The 23,352-nt window shown below is 38.9% G+C and overlaps 1 protein-coding gene across 1 annotated transcript in view; it reads left to right on the top strand.

Moving 5' to 3' along the window:
- The window catches only part of RAP2A (RAP2A, member of RAS oncogene family), a 32,118-nt gene extending 8,846 nt beyond the window's left edge, over positions 1–23,272 (top strand). Inside the window, exon 2 of the mRNA XM_075526690.1 lies at positions 19,897–23,272. Coding sequence (XP_075382805.1) covers positions 19,897–20,134 — 238 coding nt within the window. The 3' untranslated portion in view covers positions 20,135–23,272. The remainder of the gene's footprint in view (positions 1–19,896) is intronic.
- The last annotated feature ends 80 nt before the right edge of the window (positions 23,273–23,352 follow it).

The following is a 23,352-nucleotide window of genomic DNA, read 5'->3' as shown; positions in this document are numbered from 1 at the left end:
AATGTCTTTTAAAATATTGTTATTATCTTCTGCAAAAAGTCAGGGTAATGAGGCAGACATTAAAGCATTTTTAAATATTAGCCTGTAATAGCTTACGGTAGTGTTCTGGGGTAAAATAAATATAACTCTTACTTTATAGAATGGCTTGGTGACTTACCGTTATTGTTCTGGTTAACAGGTAGCCACCTTAACTAAAAGATTAATAGTGTTTGAGATTCCCGTGTGACTATCAACTCACCTACAATTTAATTTGAACTGGAAATGAATTGGATAAGGGCGCTGAACTTGAAGTGCTCTGAATGTTGCGAAGAAGAGCTTTGGTCCTGGATTTCTGATTCATTGCAAGAAAAGATGCTTTCAAGAAATACCGACATAGATCACCTCTGGGCTATATGTGCGCTTGCTGTGATGAGCAAGTTTTGGTAGGAGAATGTTTGTACTGTTTGCCTTCTTACTCCTAAATTTTACAGTGTAGAGGATAAGCCAGGACTGATCAACCTACTTTATCTGGTTAGATCTAGTTGCAGTTTCCCACACTGCTATAACATCTTTTTAACTGCTGTACAAAATCTTACTTGAAACATTTTATAAATGTGCAAATAATTGGCATGCTTTTTTCTTTTGAAAAAGCCCTGAACTTTATAAGATCTATCTAGAAATGCATAAATTAAATCTTTCCTCAAGAACTGCTTTTCTTTTGAAATTTCCTTACCATGTTTTCAATTTCATTCTTAAATTTTAGAAGCCTGTTGTTTTTGTCAGAACAAAACAATGAATATGGAATATTTGGGGTTTATACCATTTTCCCCAAAAGTTATAAATGAGTGAGGGAAAAAAATCTGTTTTTTTTTTCACCCACCTCTGTATTTAATTGCACTTGGCCATGTTGCAGAATCCTGGACATGTGTATTTTTTGAACCAAATGACAGCAGTCCTTATTTGTATACTGCTATTTGTACACTGTTTTTAAGAAGGTATGTTTTCAGTCTGTGGATTACTTTCTACTGCCAAAAGGACTTGATGTTGTAAAGAGTTTTCCTAGTAGTAATTGTCTATCTCCAGGTTCAAAATTTGCCCTTCTTCTGCTGTAATAATTCTGCTGAAAACCAGTCAAACAATGGGGTTTTGTGGTTTAGGTTTTTTTTTTTTTTTAACTTTAGGAATTCAATTTATTTTTGAAAATAATTTGGAGGGCAGAAGATGATCACCTTGAACTATTTCTTCTGGAGCATTTTATCAGATGCCTTTCATAACTGCCCCCTTCTGCCCCCCCACTCCCCCCCCCCCCCAGTCTATCTAGTCTGAGTGCTGCTCAGCCTCCGATCAAATCCAGGCTCTCCATCTTGCTGCTTTAAAGAAGGCATCCACTCTGCTAGTCTCAGAAGCAGTTAGAGTCTTGGTAGCTGACATGCAGGTTACTCCCTACAATGCCTGGAAGAGAGAAGCATGAATCACCTTCTGCTGGGTTAACGCTGCAGTCCACAATCGAAATCCAAGCAGTAATTTGGAATTAATTCTCCCATTGCTTTTGTCCGTTTGGGAGTGGTGTTAGTTTTGGGGAGGGGAGTGGTGGCAGTCAATGTGATACCACTTAAATCTGTTTGATCTGCTTGGGTTCTTTAACAGATAACCTCCTCAGTATACAGTGGGGGTTTTGGGGATAGGAGAGGTTGGTTTCGTTTTTGTACCAAGTGTGCAGGATGCTGTCCAGAGCAGGGAATCTTCTGAACATGCAATGCACTGGAGGAGATGGGGGTTTTTTGTGGGTGGTGTTTTTTTTTCTTAACCCCCCCCACCCCAATGGCAGCCTTCTCTTTTCTTGCATTTCATTGAGAAATAAATGAGAATCGGGTCTTACAAAATAGCTTATTGTTTCTTTTCTGTGTTAGTTCTTTAGGAATCTGCTTTGCTCTGAGGTGTGTAGTCCTGTTGCAACAAACCACTTGAACTATCTCCTTATGTATGTAGAATCTCTACTCTTGAGAGGTGGGCCCTCTCACTGATCAAAACAGTTACATTCTAAAAGAATGGGAGAAAAATGGAAGCCACTATGTCATCATGGAGCAACAGCTGACTTTTCCTGAAATATTGTGGTCGCCTGGACTAGGGGAGTCTTCTGGTGACCACTCACTGTGTGGGATATTGATTTTTGTATTTTTGCAGTGACTTCTTTATCTAAAGTGAATAAGCAGCCCTGAGAGATCCCTGGGTTTCAGTCCCTGGTATCTTTCTCCAGCTCGTACACCTGATCTTTTTCTGTTGTTGTTCCCTTGGGATTTGTGAATTTGCCTTCATGTATTTGTATTTGCCTTCATAGTGGCTCATCTTCAACAGGAAGATTGAAGAGTATTTTCTCAACCTTGCCTGTAGCTTAGTGGTTAGGGCAGTCTTCCGGGAAAAGCAGATGTGAAACTCCTATGACTAAAGAAGGTGTGTGGTGCAGGTCTTCCACCTCCTCGATCGGTGCTGTAATCGCTGTATTGCAGTGTTAAATGCGAGAAACAGCATTGCTGCTACTTGCTTTTATTCCCATGGCTTTGCATGGAATTGATATCTGTTGTGTTTGCTATTGAGTATCTTACTATTTGGTAGATTCACAGAGGAATGTTTAGTGAATTAAGCCTCTCGAGGGACTCGGCTGCTTGCATGCCTCATCTGTAAATCCCAAGAGAGCTGAGGTGTGTGACCCTGTTGTGGTTCCAATATATGGCTCAGCTGAGCTTGCACAGCTGTAGGCCTTCGGGCAGCTACCTTGTTTTGATAAAAACCTTAGATGGATGTGACCTGTCAAGAAATTAAGTGGGCAGGCAGAAATTTTGTGGAACAATGTCTTGGACATGGCTCCCTAAATTCTTCTGGAGTCCCAGTATATTTACCTACCTTGGTTTTGCTTTCAGGCCCAGAAATATTTGCCATCAGAATGTTTTCCTCGCTTTACCTCCTGCTTTTTCATGTCAGTTTCATTCCTTACATTTTAAGCAGTGAATTCCTGAATGCCTTTGTATGGATCTTGTTAGTACAGAATATTGAGTAGACCACAGACCTGATGATCATATCATCCACAGCATGGGCTTGACAATTCTTGTACTTCAGATGTCTTCCTTCCCTAAAAAAGGAGTTCTATGCACAGGTTATATTATATAGCTGATTATAACATATTTGGAGTAGAATCTGCTTAGGTGGCTATCCTCATACAAATAGTTATCTGAGGGATGATAGACTCTTTCCTAGGAAGAAACAAGGAGAAGCAGATGATATCAAGATAGCCTGCCAAGAGTCCACACAGTTTTAATGTTAAATATCAAATGTGAAGAAACTTGATTAATTAGTCTTCATGGGCATCTCTTCTGTGTTTCCCCTAGTTTGGATCTGCAGCCTCTCTTAACATTAAAAGCTACAGAAACTCAGCAGCCTATCTTCATATCGTCTGCTTCTCCAGTAGTTGTTATAGGTTGGCCATGTGAGAATAGATAGCCTTCTGCTCCTCAATCCTCGATGATGTTCCATGAAATTTAGGTATAGCGGCACATTCTGGAATTTCACTCAATCCAGATATTCCCAAATTTGATTCAAATTGTGGAGAAGCTAGGCTGCCTGTTGATGTGGTGAATGAGTGGCTATGTTTTGATGGGATTAAGTTTGAAGAACTCGCTGCTGCTTTTAAAGATAACATTATGGATCAGATGATAATTTTGCCTGGACTGTGTGAATGGATATGTAATGGTCTTGCCTCTAGTCTGGCACTATATACATTATAGTCATTCCATCTGGGATTGTGTAGCCTCTGTTGCTTACCGAAGTATCACTGTCTTATGTGCTGGTTTTGGCTGAGATAGAGTTAATTTTCTTTATAGTGGCTGGTGTGGGGCTATGTTTTGGATTTGTGCTGAAAACAGTGTTGATAATACAGAGATGTTTTAGTTGTTGCTGCACTAGTCAAGGACTTTTCAGCTTCCCATGCTCTGCCAGGTGCAGAAGTTGGGAGGGGGCACAGCCAAGATAGTTAATCCAAACTGACCAAAGGGCTATTCCATACCATATGACATCATGCTCAGTATATAAAGCTGGGAAAGAAGAAGGAAGGGGGGGACATTCGGAGTGATGGTATTTGTCTTCCTTGGGAAGCTGCTGCAAATGCTGCTTATGTAGCTGCTGAAAATTTCTGATGAGTCTGTTTACCATCTAGCAGTTTTTAGTCAAACCTCTTGTAGCCCTTTTATTTCTAGTGCTCTCTGTAACCAGATTTCATAGCAACCAAAGTCAGATGCTTGCTACCCATCAGATGAGTCTGTCAGCAATTGTTGGCAAGGAATGCTGTTCCTATTACCACTCCAAGTACCAGTTTTTACTTAAAGGTCTGGAGTTATTGTGGAAATAGTCCTGCTGCCACCAGGCCCTGTGCCTCAGATTCTGCACTGACCATGTAACTGGGGGATTGCTGGACTTGCTCCGCATCTGTGCGAGGGTGGTTTTCAGGAACCACACGGAGCAAATGCAGTCCTTGGACAGCCTCCTGATGGACTGGAGCTACTGTTCGTTTTGATTTACACCGTCAGTTATGTTTCTAATTGCCCAGAGTTCAACTGCTGGGCAGTTGTAATGGTTTTTAGAGAGGCCACATAATGTGAATATTTAACTAAAAGCAGGGCCCTTTCTCAAGGGAAGGAAGTGACTGGCACTTGCAGACAATATGAACCCTCAGTCATACTACTAAACTATAGTGGACATGTTCAAAATACCATTATCTGTCTAAACATTTTATCACAAGAAGCTCAAGATAAACATCATGGTAGTGTGATCCGATGATGGGAAGGTGGTTTCTCCTGACTTCCTCCTTTTACTACTTTTGTAACTCTTTGATTAAACAAATCCACGTAATTCAGTTTTTACCAAAGTTTACAATATAACTGTTCTGAAAAGGAAAATAAAATATATAGAAAGCTGGGGTCAGGATATTTGAACTTAAAAGCTCTGGATTGCTCTGGAAATAAGGAAGGAGGGTGATGTGCATACCATGTATGGGAGGGCTTACTGGTGTATCCCTAGGCCTGATAGGGACACACTGGGAAAAAAAAACTGTGGTTACAAAGTTTTTGCCTCCAGCAAGAATTGCTACCTTGTAGACTCAACATAGGAAAGAAAACAGGATTTAGGGAGGAGGGGGAGGCTACCCTGTATTTTTTCCATGGATTCTCAAGAACTTGGTCATTCAATATGATTTGCTGTTTATTGCAGGATATTGCTTTTTTCCCCTTTATCTTGTTCTAACCCTAGTAAACTTTATTTGGCTAAAATATACAAAAAAGCATCCTTTTTTAAATTGAGATGAACATATTCAAGAAAGAAAACAAATCACCTAAAGGTGTGAAAATCACTGAACTTAGCGTATGTTGAATTCTTTTCCAGATGGTTTTTATTCAGAAATAGTGACTGCCATCATGGTAGCTTCATCTGCCAGAGAGGGACAATGGAAAGCTCAATCTTGGATGAAAGCTAAGAAGGCACACCTTGAAAGTCCCTTATTACTCTAAAATTAAAGAATTGTATTGCCTTCCTAGCTGGGATAATTGGACTGGTAATTGAAGTCTACATTCTTCTCCCAGAGATGATCAAAACACCTTCCTTTGAAAGACTTTCTGTCTGTCTGCAAGAAATGTGGTTAGATTAAAAGGACTGGGAACAGTCTGGGCTTCACGCCCCTGCACGCACCTTCATATTAATTGAAATGGCCTTTCTGCATAGGACAACTTAATGTGGAAAAATTAATTAGTGGACTATTTTCAGGAAATTCTAGTTGCCAATTAGTGATTCAATGAAGAAGGTGTAATGGACACTAGGGTGTGTGGTACCTTTAAATATAGGCTCCTTCTTAAAAGAAATCCAACTTTCTCAAATATTTTCTTACCATTATTACTGTCGCTTTTGAGGGTTAACTATACAAATTACCATCCTTTCTGTACCTAGAATGTGACAAACAGACATTTAAATATTGGGGTGATATTTTGTTTCTCAGAATAAAACAAAGTACATTATAGTTTAGTGTCTTTCACAAATTGTTACCTACCTAAATGCTGCCACTTTAAAAATAAGTTTACTCGGAAAGAGAGACAGCTAAAATGTACATGTATACGCAAATATATGCATATATGTGCAGAGGGATTTTTCAGTCTTCCACTCTGTTGGGTCAGGAGTCAGGACAAAAAACAAAATGTGGATTTCACCAGGTTCTGCAGTCATCTCCTATTTAAAATAGTTTTAAATAGGCTTTGCCCACATGTGAAAATTTTGTCACTCAGTTACTTTCTGAACAAGTTTGGTTAAACCAACGTAAAGCCACATTTTTTTTGCTTCCTACGTAATTTAAGGAATATTAAAATTGGTGTCCATGTGGTAATTTGCAACATTTTAAAGAAATTATTTAGGTTGGTCTGGCTTGTTTGTTTTTTCTCCCTCTGAAAAAATTATGTCAGTGAGAGACATAGCCTCTTGTTGTGAAGCTTGTAATTCTTTTTCTCCCTCCCTCCTTCTCTCACACATGCATGCACGCATTGCTTTTTCTATCAGCTAGTAAAGCCCGTCCTTTCCGTTCGCTGAGTAACTGTCTCTTTGGGTGACACGGGCCCTCAGCCAGCATACAGTCCCTAGCAAAATGCCAGTGCGGAGGCACTCCAGTGCCCTAGGGATGCTGACAGCCGGGAGCCTTGGGCTCTGACCCTGATGAACCTGCTCTGCTGCTGACACAGCTTTGGCACTGGCCAAAGCATCCAGGTGCCTAAAGCCCCAGAGATGCAGCAGCATGGGCAGCGGTGTTGTGACGGAGTCCCAGAGGCTAACCTTGCCAGTGCAGGCATGGCCTAATAGCCGATAGGGTTAACGTGTGCAAGATAACATGGTCTTCAAGGTGATTGAGTGCCACAAAGTGTCTTCATAGACAATAAAATGGCTGTCAGACAGGTAAGTAAAACCATTCTGGGAAAAGGGAGCTTTTTTTAACCTAGAGTAGACCCAAAGAAATGAACATTTATACAGTAGTTAAAATATAAATAGCTCAACATCTGAGATGATGAGAATATCTGAGCTCCTCATTCTAGCTGGCTTCATTTTAATAGTTGCTCAGATATTAGATTTGAGATACACATACCCACACGTGTAAGGACAAATGAAATGTCTAGATTTTAGTGTTTTATGTACTAGATACCTATAGCTGATGTCATTTTATAAACAAGTTCTTACTAGGAAAGTTCTGGATACTAGAATGGGTAAACTTTAGTTTCAAGTCTTCCAATATATTAAGGACGCTGATTGAGAATGAAGTAGTCTGTTGGTTTTTTTTTTCTGTAATTGGTACCTGTCTTATTGTAGGACGGATGAAAAATGTTCCTAAGAAAATTATTTCTGAAGTTTATGCTCAACATAGAAGAGAGGTTATCAGTAAATTGTACTTTATATTCGCATAGAGGTAGTATGCTGGGAGGCAGTATTTTATACTTGAAGATGAACCAAAACTTATTTTAAAAAAACCAAACAAATAACAAAACAAACAAACAATGCCCACATGACTTTGGAAGATCTTATTTTTGTATATTCATGTTTAGATATGGAAACAGTTTCACTTAACTAGCTGATGTGCTCTTTTTGAATCAAATTTCTAGAGTTACAAAGTTGAGTTGTTAAAGATGGAGGTCACTTCTGAAAACTGTGGAGGAGAAAACCTTCTTGGTGCTCTGTTCATTCAGACGTCCCAATTATTTAAACCAGGCTTATGGTAATTAGATAAATTATTCCGTAAGATGAGGGCCACCAACTTTCTGAAGTCACAGCAGAATGTTTTTCTTTCCCAAGTTAGAAGTCAAATGTTCTGGTAGAAACTCAGCAGGAGTGAAGAGACTTTCAGAGCATCTGCTAATGAAACTAGTCAAGGCTTTTGGATCGGTGTCTATTTTTTCTTTGTTGGTGACAAATTTTATTTTGGTAAAAGAGGGCTTGACTATAGTCAAAAGGATATGAAGTCATAATACTATTTCTGAAGTAAAAGAGAAATTGATAGAACTTGCACTATTTTCTCCTAAACTAGTTCACTATACCAACATGGTCACTGGCTTAGAGTTTCTGTAAAATAGTCTATCTTCTGAAAAATACCCAGAGTTGTAACCTAATCGTACCATTGTGAGGGAAATCTGTCTCAACAGAGCATTTTTTGCAAAGTTTTCTTATAAGCATTGTAGGATATTTTCATTAGGTTGAAGGACATTAAGCTGTATTCTTCTTTGGTTACTAGGGCAACAAAGAAGTCTCTGCTTCATACTAGACACACAAATTCTCTTCAGGCTATGCAATATCATATAAATTCTTGTATCTATCTGCCTTAGCTTCTACATGGGAATTGATGAGAGAGCAGAAATTTATGCCAGGTCAGTTGCCTGTTAATCCCATTATTTTTATTTTACTTAAGTTTTAAGTGACGTGAAGCTGGGCTCATTGCAAAAGGTCAAATTCTTTAAGAAGTAAATAAATAAAAGCCATTATGGAAATGCAGTTCATATACATATGTATAATGCTCGATTCTACAGACCAGATAGTGGCAATCAAATTGTCAGAGGTGAATTTTGTGATCCAGACTTGAATATGTTTCAGAGGCTAAATCTGGCTAGTGCTGGAAGTCAGCAGCTCGGACTTCTTGGAGTAAGAAGGCTCTTACCTTGACATGGAGGAGAAGCTGTTGCTTTTTGTGTGGTTCTGACTGGACAGCATGACATGATCGTTCCTGAACTCTAATCCTTTGGAAGCAGGTGATGCTGCTAAGAAGGTTTTGAATTAATTGTTAGGCCTATTCTTGAAGACTGTAAAAGTGTAATTTTAATGAGCTAGAGAAAATCCTATTAGAATAGTTTAAATAAGTTTTGCAGTGGGATTTTTATCAGTGATTATAAATTAGTTAAGGGAATATAAGAGTGTGTTCACTTTGAAGAGTGAAATGATACCTTACAGGACTATAGCCTTCTGGCCCTTTCAAAATGCATATGAATTTGACTGTTCTTGCTAGCCACAGTTTTTACTTTGTGTATCCACTAAAAAGTTTTGCTTTCTATAGTTTAAATAAACAAGGATAAAGAGGTTGAAGTTGTCACTAACTTATGCTTGAGCTTTAGTTAATTCTGTAAAATCTGGTTAATTCACTTTGCTTTCATAATGCTAGGATATATGTCTATCTTGAGCCCTGTAAGTACGATTATCAGTTCCTCTACATAAACAAATAGCTATAAATATTTGTATAGCTTTGGCATTTGTTTCTCAGCCCATTTTCTACGGAAAGAAGCCTAATGCAACTCAGTTGTCTGCTTGTCTCATCTTCCTCCATTACCTGTCAGTAAGTTTTGAATTCTGTGGCAAAGTTGAACTAAATTAAATGGTGGGACAAGTTCCCAATCCTTGGAGGTTTTCAAGAATGAACTGTACATGGCCCTGAGCAAACTGGTTGAGATCTCCTGGCTGACTTTGCTCTGAGCAGGGGGTTGGACTAGAGACCTCCTGAGGTCCCTTCCTGCCCCAGTGGTTCTGCGGTTTGAAGTCTGGAACGAATTAGAAATCTAAATAATGATTAAGTTCCTTCTGAATTGTTGGTGGGAAAGAGACCCTGTCAGTGCTATAGTTGTGTAAAAAAAAAAAAAAAAAAAAAAAAAAAAAAAAAAACCAAAAAAAAACCTGTGGCATGTGCTCAACCCTAAGTATGGACTGGAGAATGGTGAGGGGAAGAGTTGTAGGCAGAAGGGGAAACTAGAGCTTTAGATATCAGCATTGGCTGAATCTATAAGAAACTAGACCTGCCGCTGTCCTCATAAATTACTTGCCAGACTCTGTACTTCGTAGAAGGGCTGGATGCTGCTTCAGCTTTTCCAAATGGAATATTAACAATGTATTTGTCTCAAAGATTTTTCTTTAACCCAGCTACAGGCATAAACTTTGATACATCTGAATTGGTACAAATCTGTTTGGACACTTTCATTCTCCTCCCCCACCTTTGTCAGTCCTTCCTTGTGCAGTAGGTTTATGGTCTATTTTAAAATATTACAGTAATTCATCTAAAGGCTTGCATGTCAAGAGATACACTTCTGAGGGAAATTTCTTGTGACAAAGCATGTATTGATAGATAAATGGTAACGCATGTTAGGGTCACTGTTAAGTTCTTTGAACACAGCAGTGTAATAAATTAAAAATATGAAATAATTAGAATCCATTGATTTGCTGTATGATGTGCAAGAGGCTTATATTGGTTTTAGTAGGTATCTGCATTTTTCATTGCCTTTGCAAAGGGACCTATTCAATCCTACATCATCAGAATAGGCAGGCTTTTTGACCTTGTAGAAGTTTTGTATGGAGAAGAAAGGAGGAGGAGAAATCCCTCAATGTCAGCATATGTTTTAAGATATTGTGAGCCCTTGCAGTTTCTGCTCAAGCCAGTGGAGTTGAAGTGAGGTAACAACCTTGGCTTTGTCCCCCATGCTGGTGTTCTTGCTCTTGGTCTGAGGCACACCTAATCCAATAGCTTTATTCTTTCTGCTGGCAAGCTTGATGTTGGCGCAGAATCTGCCCTAACGTATCTGTTCTCAATACTTGTAAAGAAAACAGGAAGATTTGTGGTGTTACATAGCCTACTGCTGAGAATAGCTGGGATGCGGGATGTTTCTCTCTTGAAGAGTGAGCAAAACTGCTAATGCATCCTTCAAGATGTTCATGTTGCTGAGGATGGAAGACCTCAGAAGTGTTTATGTGCAATAGGCATCCAGAGGTTAAATCTGATGACTGTTGTTTTCTTCACACGGACAACAGAGCTCAAGGGACTTGCTAGAAATTGCGCAGGAAGTATGTAGCGGGGTATGGAACTGAACCCACATCTCTTAAATCATGTGTCAGCACTCCTCTCGCTTGATGTTTAATGTGTTTTCTGCAAGGTATCAGAAGATAAAGTTTAATTGTAAGTGATTATGTCTGGAAAAAAACGGCCATTTTAAAGAATTGTCTTGTTTTTAAGTCTTTAAAATACAAATAAAAGATAGATGGTAGTCTCTTCAATTTTAGTATCTTCCATATGTTGTACATTTGGTAGGTACTGAAAACCTTGACATATCCAGTCAAGCTCATTATACTGGAATAAACATTAATATATTACCATGGCATCTGGCTTAAAAAATATTTAAGGTCAGAAAACTAATATGGTCATTAAGAATAATTTCAATTATGGACCCAATTAAATATAAGGCCTAATTTTCAAGATGTTGAGCCATTCCTACAGCTAGTAGCAGTGATTTTCAAAAAATTAGATGCTCAGCTTTAGTGTCTGGAAATTTTGAGGAAGAACTTTTGTATTTAAGCAACCATACTGTGCCTCATAATCTGTTCATAGTTTTCTTGACAACTAGACTTCTTTCAATGCGAACTGAGTATAGAGACAGGAACTAAATGAAATCGATCTACCTATGAGAATCTCAGACTTGTAGGACATTCTGATTTTCCTGTTGCTTTTAGAAACAAGAGAATTAGTCATGATGGAAAAAATCAGGTAAAGCACTTGCCTTGCATTTTATATAGAATTGAAACTTGAGGTTATTGCTTCTTAAACTATACCAAGGAATAGAAGATTCTTATTTGAAAATTTCAGTGTTTCTAAGTTGCTAAATGTGGCCAGCACTTCAGGATTTCAACAAGATGATGGTGATGCTCGATTGTATAAGACGAGAATTTTGATTGGCATAGAGAGGGAACTCAAGGATTAAAATATTGTTTGGATACGCTCACAGCAAACCTGCTGCTAAGCAGGTAGATGTTACATATCGCTTAGTCTTTTCAGTCTTGGAAACAGACTTCAGTGTTAAATATGAATTGCAATGGTAGATATTAGGAAGAGGTGTCCTGTTTAAGGTGAAAGCTAACCTCTTGTTTGCGAAGGCTTTTGGGCATCTGAAATGGCAGTGGATGAGAACTGCTGTTACTCCTGTCATAGGCTCCTTGTTGTCATCCCCAGCGCTCAAACTGCTCTTTGCCTGTCACTTCCTATGCCAGCGCCTTGCTGCAAGGGGAACTGATAATGGCATTGGATGTAGCTTAAACATGCATGGAGTTCTGCAAACTTGCTGAGGAAAGGTCTCTCTAAGATCTTGATGATCAGGGATTTTTCTTCAGGGCTTTCCTTTAGTGAATAGTGAACTCTTCTCCCATAGGGCATGTTGGCAGGCCATTGAATTTTCAGGTATACTTGCTGTTTTACCATTTAAGCAGGTGACAGAGCTGAAGATAGGGTTTATCTGCAGTGACTTGCAGAAGCAGGTTGAACATGTGGAAGCAGTTTATCATTATTCTAGTTGCCCCATGAGATCTTAGATGCAGAAAATCCTCTATAGATAAGACTTTCTCTCTGAAATGATTGAAAATAACCTGGAAAGTTCTTTAGTGTCCTTCATGCAGAAATGTTATGCATCATCCTGTTGCCTCTGTTGCAGTGAAGGAATGTAGGTTTACTAGATAGCCTTTGAGTATGTATATCGGATAGTACCATCCACTGTTCTTGTCCCTTGGAAGGTCTCAGCTGTAAGCTGCCTAGACGTAATGTGTTCAAGTGCTTTGGCTGAAAAGTGCTTACAGTAACAGTAGGGAAGCAAATATGTATAGTGTTTTGTTACATTGCATTTTGTTGTTGTTGTTTCTTGGGCTTTTGCTTGGAAGAGAACTGTTTCCTCTACTTACAAGCACAGTACCAAGGGTAAGCCTGCCAAACAATTTCAGCAAAACTGGCATTGGTTGAGACTTTCCTAGACCTTGAAACCAAACTGGAAAGTGTAAACTGACTATAACAACCACAGAACTGAATTGGCTTTAAAGTATTTTATTTAAGTTGAGGTGATTATTTCCAGAAAGTTTCATGTACAAGAACAAAGATGGTTTCTGAAGCCTCCTCAAAAGCGATATGGTGTGGTGGTTATTTATTATTCTAATATTATTCTTTGAGTTGTTTTACAATTATTATTTAATTTGCTGTCCTATGAGTAAGTACAATTATCTTGACTTTATATACTTCAGTCTATCCATCTGAAGAGTTTGTTTCCCAAAGGCTATATAAGGAGTTCATGTCAAAACCTAGAATAAAATGTTAGATCCCTAGTCCTGCAATTAGGCCGTACACTGTTCTTTATAGCAAAATAATTCATGACTCAGCCACCTAATTGCAGTGGGACTTCCAATAAGCTCTTTAACATCTTCTCATTTATAAAAATGATTTTAAGACTCTTTTTTTTTTTTTTTTTTTTTTTTTTTTTTTTTTTTTTTAGTTGGGAGTTGTTGCTTAGGTAATTAAATCCTTACACAATATAGCTTACAAAACTGAATATTAAATGCAATTAATTGGTAAACTGGAATGACTTGTTTGCATCAGAATGGTGGGGGTTTTACAGCTGTTCTGGATGGATTTACCTGAGAAGCTGTAATAATTTCCATTAGAGAGCAAAGTGCTCAAACTTTGTAGAAACCTACTTACTTTCAGATTTACATATCTATCTCCTGGGACATTCTCTACATGTATACAGGTATAGGCACATCTTCATTGTTGTATATTTGCAGGACTTCATGGAAAAAGATCTAGCTCTGCAGACTGAGCCCCTGCTGTCAATTTAACTCATAATGTTAAAATTTTTAAAGCTACCAAAATAGAAGGAATCAGGGTTTGGAAAAAGTGAAATGTCCTCTCTGCCTAAATTTCTTAAGACAAGGTAGTGATTGCTTTAGAAGTACGTCTGTAGTTTTCCTGCTGCTTTGGTTCAAGTATTAGAAGCTTTCAACAAAGGGTTAAGATTGTTTGTTTTCCCCTTGACAATTCTGTGGTCTTGCTTCCTCTTGTCCTGGTGTTTGAGAGGCTCAGAATCAGACTAGGGAACACTGTGTGTCTTTTCTTATCCTCTGAAGCTGATACGAGTTTTAACTATTGAGGATTCTGCATTAAACATCCAAGGAATTGTGTGAAAGGGATAAGAAAAGATCTTGATAGTTACATTTGGACTATGCTCTTTCTCTAGATGAGGAAACTTGTAGTTCAAGGTATGACAGATTTTACTGCAGGCAATCAAAGTTTGCAAGTTACATTACAAAAGAATGTTTAGTAATATTTATGTATGAATTTGTAAACAATCTAATAGATTTAACTGTTATTTTTGATACCTTATTTCATATTGCCCAGAATTCTTTTACTGTGTGTTTTGTTAGCATTCTTACCACAAATTTTTTTTGTAAGTCTAAAATGAAGAATAATTATTTTTAGTGACCTTCTGATCTTATTTGCATCATCATTGCCCCTAATATCTTTATCCCTTAAATTACTTTCCTTTTTGAAATACTATCAAAAATGCCAGAAATACATTGCGGGGGGGTGGGGTGGGGGGTGGAAGAGGGGAAGACACCCTGCATGTAGAATAAGGTAATAAACATGGCTTAGTACTGGAAACTCATTTTGATGATTAGGAATAGTTATCATGGATAGATATCAGTGGTCCCAGTATTTAACATGTAAAGCTAGAAATCATACTTCTTTCCATAAACTTCAACAGGACTTAAGCTAGTTATAAGAAATAGTCTTTAAGAACGCACATGTTTTTTCCTCTTAATTTGTTTTTATTATACAGAAAGTTTCTGCATTTTGGTTGAACATATTTAGCTCAGGCAAAAATCCTAGGAAACATGCAACACTTCCAGAATGTGAAATTAGAAAGCAGGAACCCATTTGAACTTTTTAATGTCTTCTCCTGTATCAGTCCAGCTCGCTTCTCCCTCCCACTCCCAGTTTAAGCGTACTGGGCAATGTCTAGCACAGTTTAAGGGAATCAGATCAGTTTAACCTTGGTGTACATAATTTTTTTTCTTTTTTAATTCTTACTTTTTTATTCTCCATTTTTATTATATTTTCACTGCACGTCATCTTTGGTTTTGTCTTTATCCAATGACAGGTCTGATAACAAATCTGAAAAGTACCTTGTAAAAGAGATTCAGATGTGATGTCAGGTACTGCCCATGTTTTCCTCTCTCTGAATAAGACTGGAGGTAGAAAAAATGGGAGGTAAAAATCTCTGAAGATCATTTGCATGCTATTCATCTTGAGGCTTTCTAAATGTTTTAAGCTGTTATTCAAAGTATACATATTAATTTAAACAGAAAAGTGGATGATGTGTGTGCCGTGTGAGTTAAGATAAAATGTAGAAACTGTTTATTGCTGTGTGGCATGTAAGGCTGTGTGGTCAGTGGTGCATAGCTGGGCCACATAAAACATTTAAAGTCCATGTATTTATTGATTCCACATGGCTACGGTGTCCATCCTGAGGAAAACTGAGTGATTTACTGTGGCCTGTTGGTCCCAGAAGCTCATTAAAGATGCATAACAGGGTGGGTTTTAGCATTGAATAGTTACCTGGGACTGGGAAATACATGCTGGTTGTCTTTTATGGAGCAATGACTATCTTGCCAGTAGTGATATCCTAGATATGATGATATGTGACTCTGCACCAGTGTCTTTCATGGGGCTATAAACGACTGCAGTTGTGTTATCTCCTCAGGAGTTGCCACTGCTCACTGTCTGTCATATTGGAGCCTAAGATAGTGAGATCATTTAAACAGGGTGAAGTACCTTGTTCTTTAAACATGTTCTGCAAACACATGTAATTGGTCTTGCAAAAATTTATTCCTGAAGAGGTCTTGAAAAGTCAAGCCTTCCCATGCTGCATTTGAGTTTATTTCTTATGCTCTGCTATGATGTTTGCCCTAGAATACATACTGTGCTGCACTGATACAGAGGAAACTGGCAGCAGTTCTCATTTTCAGGTGGCCCTCATGCTTTTCATTAAGAATGGTTAGTGCTGCTCAAAGCTTTTCACCAGTCCTGAGAAAATTGGATTTTCCTGCTCCAGGAGTGGGGAGCAGAACTGTGCCACTTCTCCAGTGCTAAGGGGACAGGCAAGGGCAGATGGGCTGCACTGAAAGGCAGGACCTCTGCCCAGCTCCCTTAGTGGGCTGAGCTGCCCTCTCACGCATCCTGCGATGGCAGCAGCAGTCTGGCTTTTCAGGGCTCTGGTATAGGTGGTGGGGTTTTAGCCTCCTTTGCTCTGCTAGAAGTATTTGTGAGTGGGATAGATCCTACTTGAAGCCTTTGGAAGGATTTGTGAATTCCTGGGTTTGATTTGTGTGGTTGTATGGAAGGGTTCTGCACTGTTGCTTGGGCGTTGCAAGGCGGCTCTTTTTTCCTTTGTAAAGAAGCTGTTTTCCTGTTGGGTCACTGAAATTCAACAGGGTGAAAAGCCTGTGGGGAAGAGATGTTCTTCTTCCCTTCAAATTTCATTAGAATCGTGTAATTCTGCCACAACTGAGAAATGCCCCTTTCCCATTGCGGGTCTGTGCTGCTGCACACCACCTCAGCAGTGGGTGTGCCAACATCTGGCCAGTCCAAAGCTCTGTGAATAGCGAGTGGAGCCTCCAGGGGCAGGCAGAAGTCGCTTCCAGCAAGATCAGCAGCCGTGGTAAGGAGAGCATTGAACCAGGGATCTTCCCCCATACTCATCAGAAATAAATTTGCCCAGGATACTAAGTCAGGCAGGAAATTCTAGCAGTGTTGGGAGGTAAAAGGGTGGAGAGCCAACTTGAACTTCAGAGCTTGTAGGGCTTGATTTAGTTGAGAGCTAGGGCTTCCATGGTGTGTTACCAGAACCTGAAAGCTGGGAGGTACAGTGCAGAGACCCTTAGGGACTCTGAATGAAGGGAGGCAGGGGCTGGAACCACTACATGGAACCACATAGTTTCTGTAAAGGCCTACTAGTTCACACACAGTCAGTCCATCATCATCATGTTTGGAGAATACAACGCACAGACATCTGGTCTGGCTCTCTCATACTCAGCTTGGGTCTGGCAGGACTGATACTGAACTGGAGTTCATAAGCCCGTGCTGGAGCCAGTCTTCTGCTCAGTATCCATGGACTGTTTTCCCATTATTTGCTGTATTCCAACCTCCATTATTCTAGATAATGGTACTGACTTTTCTATGTAGAAAGACAAATTGTGTGATTATATATTATGTGTGTGTGTGTATATATATAAAATAGTTTTTATATTATAGGTAGGCATAAGTATATGTATTTTATATTTATATATTTTTATATATATAAAGTCACACAGAATATACATATATAAAAAGATGATATAATGAAAGTTTTGCAGAAACTTTCTTACACAATTAATGTTGTAAAGTGGTTATTGGATGAATCTGGATTATAAGGTGAATAAGGCTATTGACTGTAGGATTCCCATCTCATTTTAAGTAGTAAAGGTGGGTAGGGAATAGGGTAAATGGAAGAGGCAAAAGCAGGAAAAAGCAATACAGAAAAGTGCTCCGATCTGTTCCACTTAATAGTTCCTAGACGGTCCTGTGCAAATAAATTAGACTTTTCACATCTATCCTGTCAGCTCATCAGCTCTTCTTTTTGTTCTGCAGTACAAAAGTTCACTGTTTCCGCCGCTCCATTTTCCAGGTGCTGAGTACTCATAGTAAACAGATCCACAGATATTTAGTTGCCCAGCTTTTCTAGGGTTCCTAAACCTTTTTAAGCACTTGAATATTTCAGTGGAACTGGCTATAAATCTGCAGCAAGTGTGGGGCTTTTTCTTCATATGTTTCTCAACAAATTGGAGTGATCTTGCAGAATGAGAAGAGAGGTGATCTTGTGTTTTAATTCTGGCTCATCTACTTCTTCACTGAATGCTTCTCAAGTGGCTGCTTTAAATTTCTCCAGTTTTCCCACTGGTAAAATTAAGAAGATACAGAATACCTGGAGGAGCTGGGGGCGGGCAGGGGGAAGTTTGGGGCCCTCGGATACCAAGAAATGCAGTGAAGGTGTACCTGATTCCACTTTCACTGAAGGGTTTTTAATGCTGTACAGCAAATACAATAGGACACATGCATCTGAACAATAAAGATAAAAGGAAATATTGAATTGCTGTCTTATCTGTTGAATGCCATCCGTCTTATGTAATTAAAGACTATGCTATCATGTGTTTAAACGCGGGAGGACAGATTTCAAGATGCTTGTGTGTATTTTGGTACTTAATTAATGGCAGCTTAGCTCTTGCAAGAGTTCCAAAGGTATCATTGTGTTAAATACTGTATATCCACAGAGTAAGAAATGGATTGTGTCTCTTCAGATGGTAAACAAGGACAGGATAAATGGTGAAAGTGAGGGGAATTCTTTACAATTATTGACCACAGCCCTAGACCGTGGATTAAATGACATTCCCACAGTTAGCAAAGAGACATAACAAAGTTTAGAATTTCAGCTGCATCTTATGACATAGTTGGACCAATTTTTGATACTGCTGTGGTGGTGTAAGAGTTGCTGAGGTGGTTTGAGAAGTTACTGCTCTCTTATCCTTTCTGACTCTGTGGGAGCCCACTGTCCCTGCAGTAGAGCTGACAGGAACACGTAGGTTCCCTGTTCCAGTGCAGAGTCTTGACAGCTGAGTTTCATCATGGCTGGTAGGTTAGACCAAGCTGCTGGATGTTTCCCTCAACCAGCTGAGGCACATGCACCAGCTCTGCTCTGCTGCCCTGCCTGGGAGGCAGGGAGGGTGGGCGGGAGGGATGAAGAAGGAGTAATGGGTGGCTTAAGGACAGTGACATCTTCAACTGCTGCAGGTGTCGGCTATGACTGTTGTCTGTCCGTAGCTCAGACTTACTCAAGTGATTTGACTCAAAGCAGTACTACTAAGCTAATACGAAGTAGAAAATCAGGTTTAAATTAAGAGGGAACCATCTTGTTTCTCTTAGATCTTCATTTATTTTAAGTGCTAAAAGCCAGAATCTGTTTTTTCGCTCAATCCTCGTTGCTTTCGTGAGAAAACCCATGTCAGAGTATTTTGGAAATAGGCCCAGTGTTTTCTTCTCTGCTATGGCAAATATGTAAATTTAAAACCTGACTGAACACTTACTTAGCTCCATGTCTGAAGAAGGGTTTATGCATATAAGGCAGGCATTTTAATTTTTTTAAAAAATTGGCAAGGATCCCCTCACAAGGAGGTGCAAAGCAATAAATTCCTTCATAGCTTATATGATCTATTGTGCTGTCCAAGTTGATTATGAAGCAGAACTGTGATAGTATTGCCTGGAACTTAATTTTTTTTTTCTTTTCAGCTTGTTTAACTGGCATAATGATGTGAATGCTGCAAGGGAGAGTTATATATTCTGTATTAGCCAGTACATGTTTTTATATAACAATACTTCTATGTGTATATCATACTTGAAGTGGGCTACATTTCCTGAAATTTCAAACGAATTTACTGGCCCTTTGGTTTTCTCCCTTTTATTGCTAATCTGAGAGTTCTGTATATATTAATCAAAAATAAATGTACCCTTTGAAAGGGAGAGCATCTTATCACAAGCAGGAAATACAACATGATACCTGTTCAGGGAGAAGGAGGACATGATGTTGAAGGGAGGGTTGGACATCCATCCTGTCCTTACACGCTAACTGAGATGGCCAACATAGAAAATATCATTATATTCCTAGTTTTTGTAGTGTGGAAGTGTTCCTGGCAGATTTCCTGGTGGGAAAGAAAATTCAGAGGAGGAAGCATTCCCTAGAACTCTAAGAAAGCTCTGGGGGGAAAGATATGTGCAAGAAATTGCTAGGATGTGAAATATGCAAAGCATTTTCTTCAACGTAAAATGTTAAGATCATCCAAATGTCTCTCTCCTGTTGGGGCTATACTATTTGCAAATAGATGCTTACATTTAGAATGTTGCCATTTTAAAAATATAATTACTGCTGTTGTTTCTTTGTGTTTGTTTTTTTGTTTTGGTTTTTTATTTTTTTTAAACTGTAGGTATGAGAAGGTGCCAGTAATTCTGGTTGGTAATAAAGTGGACCTGGAAAGTGAGAGAGAGGTATCATCGAGTGAAGGCAGAGCCTTAGCTGAAGAATGGGGCTGCCCCTTTATGGAGACCTCTGCTAAAAGTAAAACAATGGTGGATGAGCTCTTTGCGGAAATTGTTAGACAAATGAACTATGCAGCACAGCCAGACAAAGATGATCCATGCTGTTCCGCGTGTAATATACAATAGCATTAAAAATTACCTAACCTGGACTTAATTTGCAGAAATTTTGTAAGGTGGTAAAACTGTCTACTTCACTTCCTGGTTTGTGGGTCACTTGAAATACATCTGTAGTGAAGTAGCAACATTAACTCAGAGCTGAGCATTGGAAGTCAGTCACTGACTCTGAATAGAATTGGGTTAAATGACCACATCTCACCCGTTTTTCCCTTTGAGCACCTGCAATTTTATGGCATAGCCAGTTGATCTACAGGGTTGTTCCGGTGGAGCATGCATCTGTTGTCATGTCAGACAGCAACAACAGCAACTATTTCTGAAGAAGTTGGAAAACTTTTGGAAATGGGAAACAAAAGCAGTGGAGAGAATATCTCTGAAGACCATCCACAACTAGCATAAGCACGAAAGGAGAGCCAAGTCTTTCAGTGTCTAACTACCATGCTTCAAGACGTGCGCTATCACTTGTGGCCAAGTTTGTTCAGTCAAATATATGGATTTCACCAGAACTTCTGACTGTTAGAGGAAGAGGCTACCAGAGACCTATATAGTTTGGATTTTTTTCAAAATTGATGCTATTATTTCTACACTTTATCCCACATCTTGAAATAGAAAACATTGCATCAGTGTGTGAAATGAGGGGCAAGATCTGAAAACAAATGACGGGTGAAGAAACAGTCTGGCATTGGAATGTTTTAAATTGTCGTTTTGCTGCTCAAAAATGGAGGATCGCTTCAGGCTTTGGTCTGCAAAAAGCCAAACAAACCCTCTGTTTACAAAGCAGGAAGCATCTTTATTTATCACTTTACTGAACCAGGAGGAAGCAACTGTGATGAAAAAAAATTGCTGAGCCTTACTAACAAGGAACACTTTAATGGATTAACTAGTACCATCTTGTAAGGAAAATTAAGCCATGTTGCATCCATATGTTCCCTTCTGCAGAAACCTCGTGGGACAGTATGAACATCCTGCATTTTTAAGTTTGTTAAAGACAACAGTTTTTCTTGCCTTTAAGGGCTACATTCTCTGGTGTGATCCCTAACTAACCTTTGAAAATCAAGTTTGCTATTTGATAGCTTTAATGTTGAAAACTTAAATTGAATAACCATGTGAAATCATTTGGTTCAGAGGTGAAATAGTTACGGTTGTAATACCTTAGGTGAGTGTGGAAATGGCTCTTTAATTGCCTGGCACACTATTCAAAGGTTGCCCTAATTACTGGAGTGTTAAATGGTGGGAGCAAATATTTTATTTTGAAAGGATGCTCGAGCTCTGACTTGCTAGTTTCATAGCAGTGAAGTATTTATCATTTGCATGACTAATGGCACAGAAATACCTATTCCGAAGTCTTACAATCAAAGTATAGAGGAGTTTTCAATCACAATGTTTAGATTTTAAATGCTGGAGAGATTGTCTTGAGCTGGATCTTTTATAGCTAAAATTGGCCATAAAAATACAGAGTCACTGAGCCTGTGGTCTAAATAACACCATGCGTTTATTAGTTTTTCAATCTTGTGCAGTAACAGTGTAGTTCCTTGTGTTTAAATGAGTGAAAACAGGGGTGCTGGGGTGTGTGTGTGTGTTGAGCGTGTATGTGTGTGTGTGTATATGGCCCTTAGAAATGCTGTAATTGGAGTTAGGTTCGAGAGTTTTGCCTCCATCTGCAGAACTTCCTAAAAACGCTCTCATCTGCTACAAAGGAAACTTGAGTACAAAATGCTTTGCAGATTTTCATACATAAATATCCTTAACGTTTTGAATTATAGTTCAGTGGATGATAACTAAAGGAAATCATATTAATGGAAGAGAACTGGCCATCTCTGCCCTTAATCTTTCAAGACCTTTCCACAACCAATGTATCAAAGGGCATTAGATGTCGCAAAACATTAAGCCTTACTAGAATATAAATGTAGCCCATTTCCCATCTACCTTGCAGAGCTTTTGTTACTGTACTTTGTTCTCTTGGGGAGATAGGCACACCGTTTATTTCTGGCATCTGAATGCCCATTTTGGGTGCTCTGAATTGCCCTCCTAGAGGCACCTACCTCTTTCCATTGACTATATAGCAAACTTAGGCTTTTAACTTTGGTCCTCCGAGTCACACAACTTATATGCCTAAACTAGATGGTATGAATGTTCTCTTCCCCGCCACCCGCCCAGTGTGTCAGCCACCATGTTTAAGCAAGATGCAAGATGTTGAATTAATGATACTTCAGTATTTAAAATATCTAGATTGGGAAACAGTTTATTGAGCAGTACAACCTATCTGTAAAAGAGCTTGTCAGTGTGACTTCCACTGCATAAGCGCTCAACCTCCCCCCCCCCAAAAAAAAAAAAAAAAAAAACAAACCAAATACCAAACCCAAATTTGAAACTGAGTTGGAAGTGCATGTTATGCAATGTTATTTACAGAGATGTTAAAATCTTACCTCACAGATTGTTCATCAGCCAAGAAAATGGCATGAAGTACAATATGAACAGTCTAACATGAAGTTCATAATATAAAACAGATGGGCTTTTAATATAGGAAAAATTGCACAGTAAAATTTTTACCAGAAAATATTAATGAAAATATCTCCCAGTCTCGTTTCTTCATTACACGCTTATATTTTCAAAAATTTAGGCCATATGTAAGCTACTGCACAACGTGGCGGGGGGGGAAGTGTAAGTGTTTGTTTTTCATTGTATAGTTCTGAGGAAGTAGTTATGCACTATTTGTATTTCCACTAATGTGAAGATAGTGGAGCTTGAATCAATGACAGTTGCACTCGACAGATTTTTTCAAATTCTAGGGGTAGCGGAAAAGAGGGAGAGGTAAGTGAGCCATGCAGCAGCTGCGTGGCCACCCTGCGGGAGTCATTGGTCTTGGGTCACTGTTTCATTTGTACCCTGATAGGATTACCAATTATAGTATTTGAAAGTTTCTTATAACATGCCTTAAAATATTATGGTTTGTTCCAAAGACCCACTTTTCCTTTGGCTGTTCTTGTAGAGCTTTGTATTTTTCTACAAAGACAGCGTTTCTCCAGTTTTGTTGTTTTTTTTTAAATGTTGCAACTTTTATTCTTTTAAGCTATGATAGTGAGAGCAACTGTTTCCTCTTTCCCTTAAAAATACACACAAAAACTAGTCAAAGCAAACAAACCAGAATCAGATCAAGAGTATTAAACATAATTGCATTGGGTTTTGTTTTGTTTTGTTTTTTCCTGTCGTGTCTGTCCCCCCGCCCGCCC

The sequence above is a fragment of the Mycteria americana genome, chromosome 1, assembly GCF_035582795.1.
Source record: "Mycteria americana isolate JAX WOST 10 ecotype Jacksonville Zoo and Gardens chromosome 1, USCA_MyAme_1.0, whole genome shotgun sequence".
NCBI classification, from domain to species: Eukaryota; Metazoa; Chordata; class Aves; order Ciconiiformes; family Ciconiidae; genus Mycteria; species Mycteria americana.
Note: the sequence above shows the minus strand (reverse complement) of the source record. Positions and strands in the feature narration are given on the sequence as shown.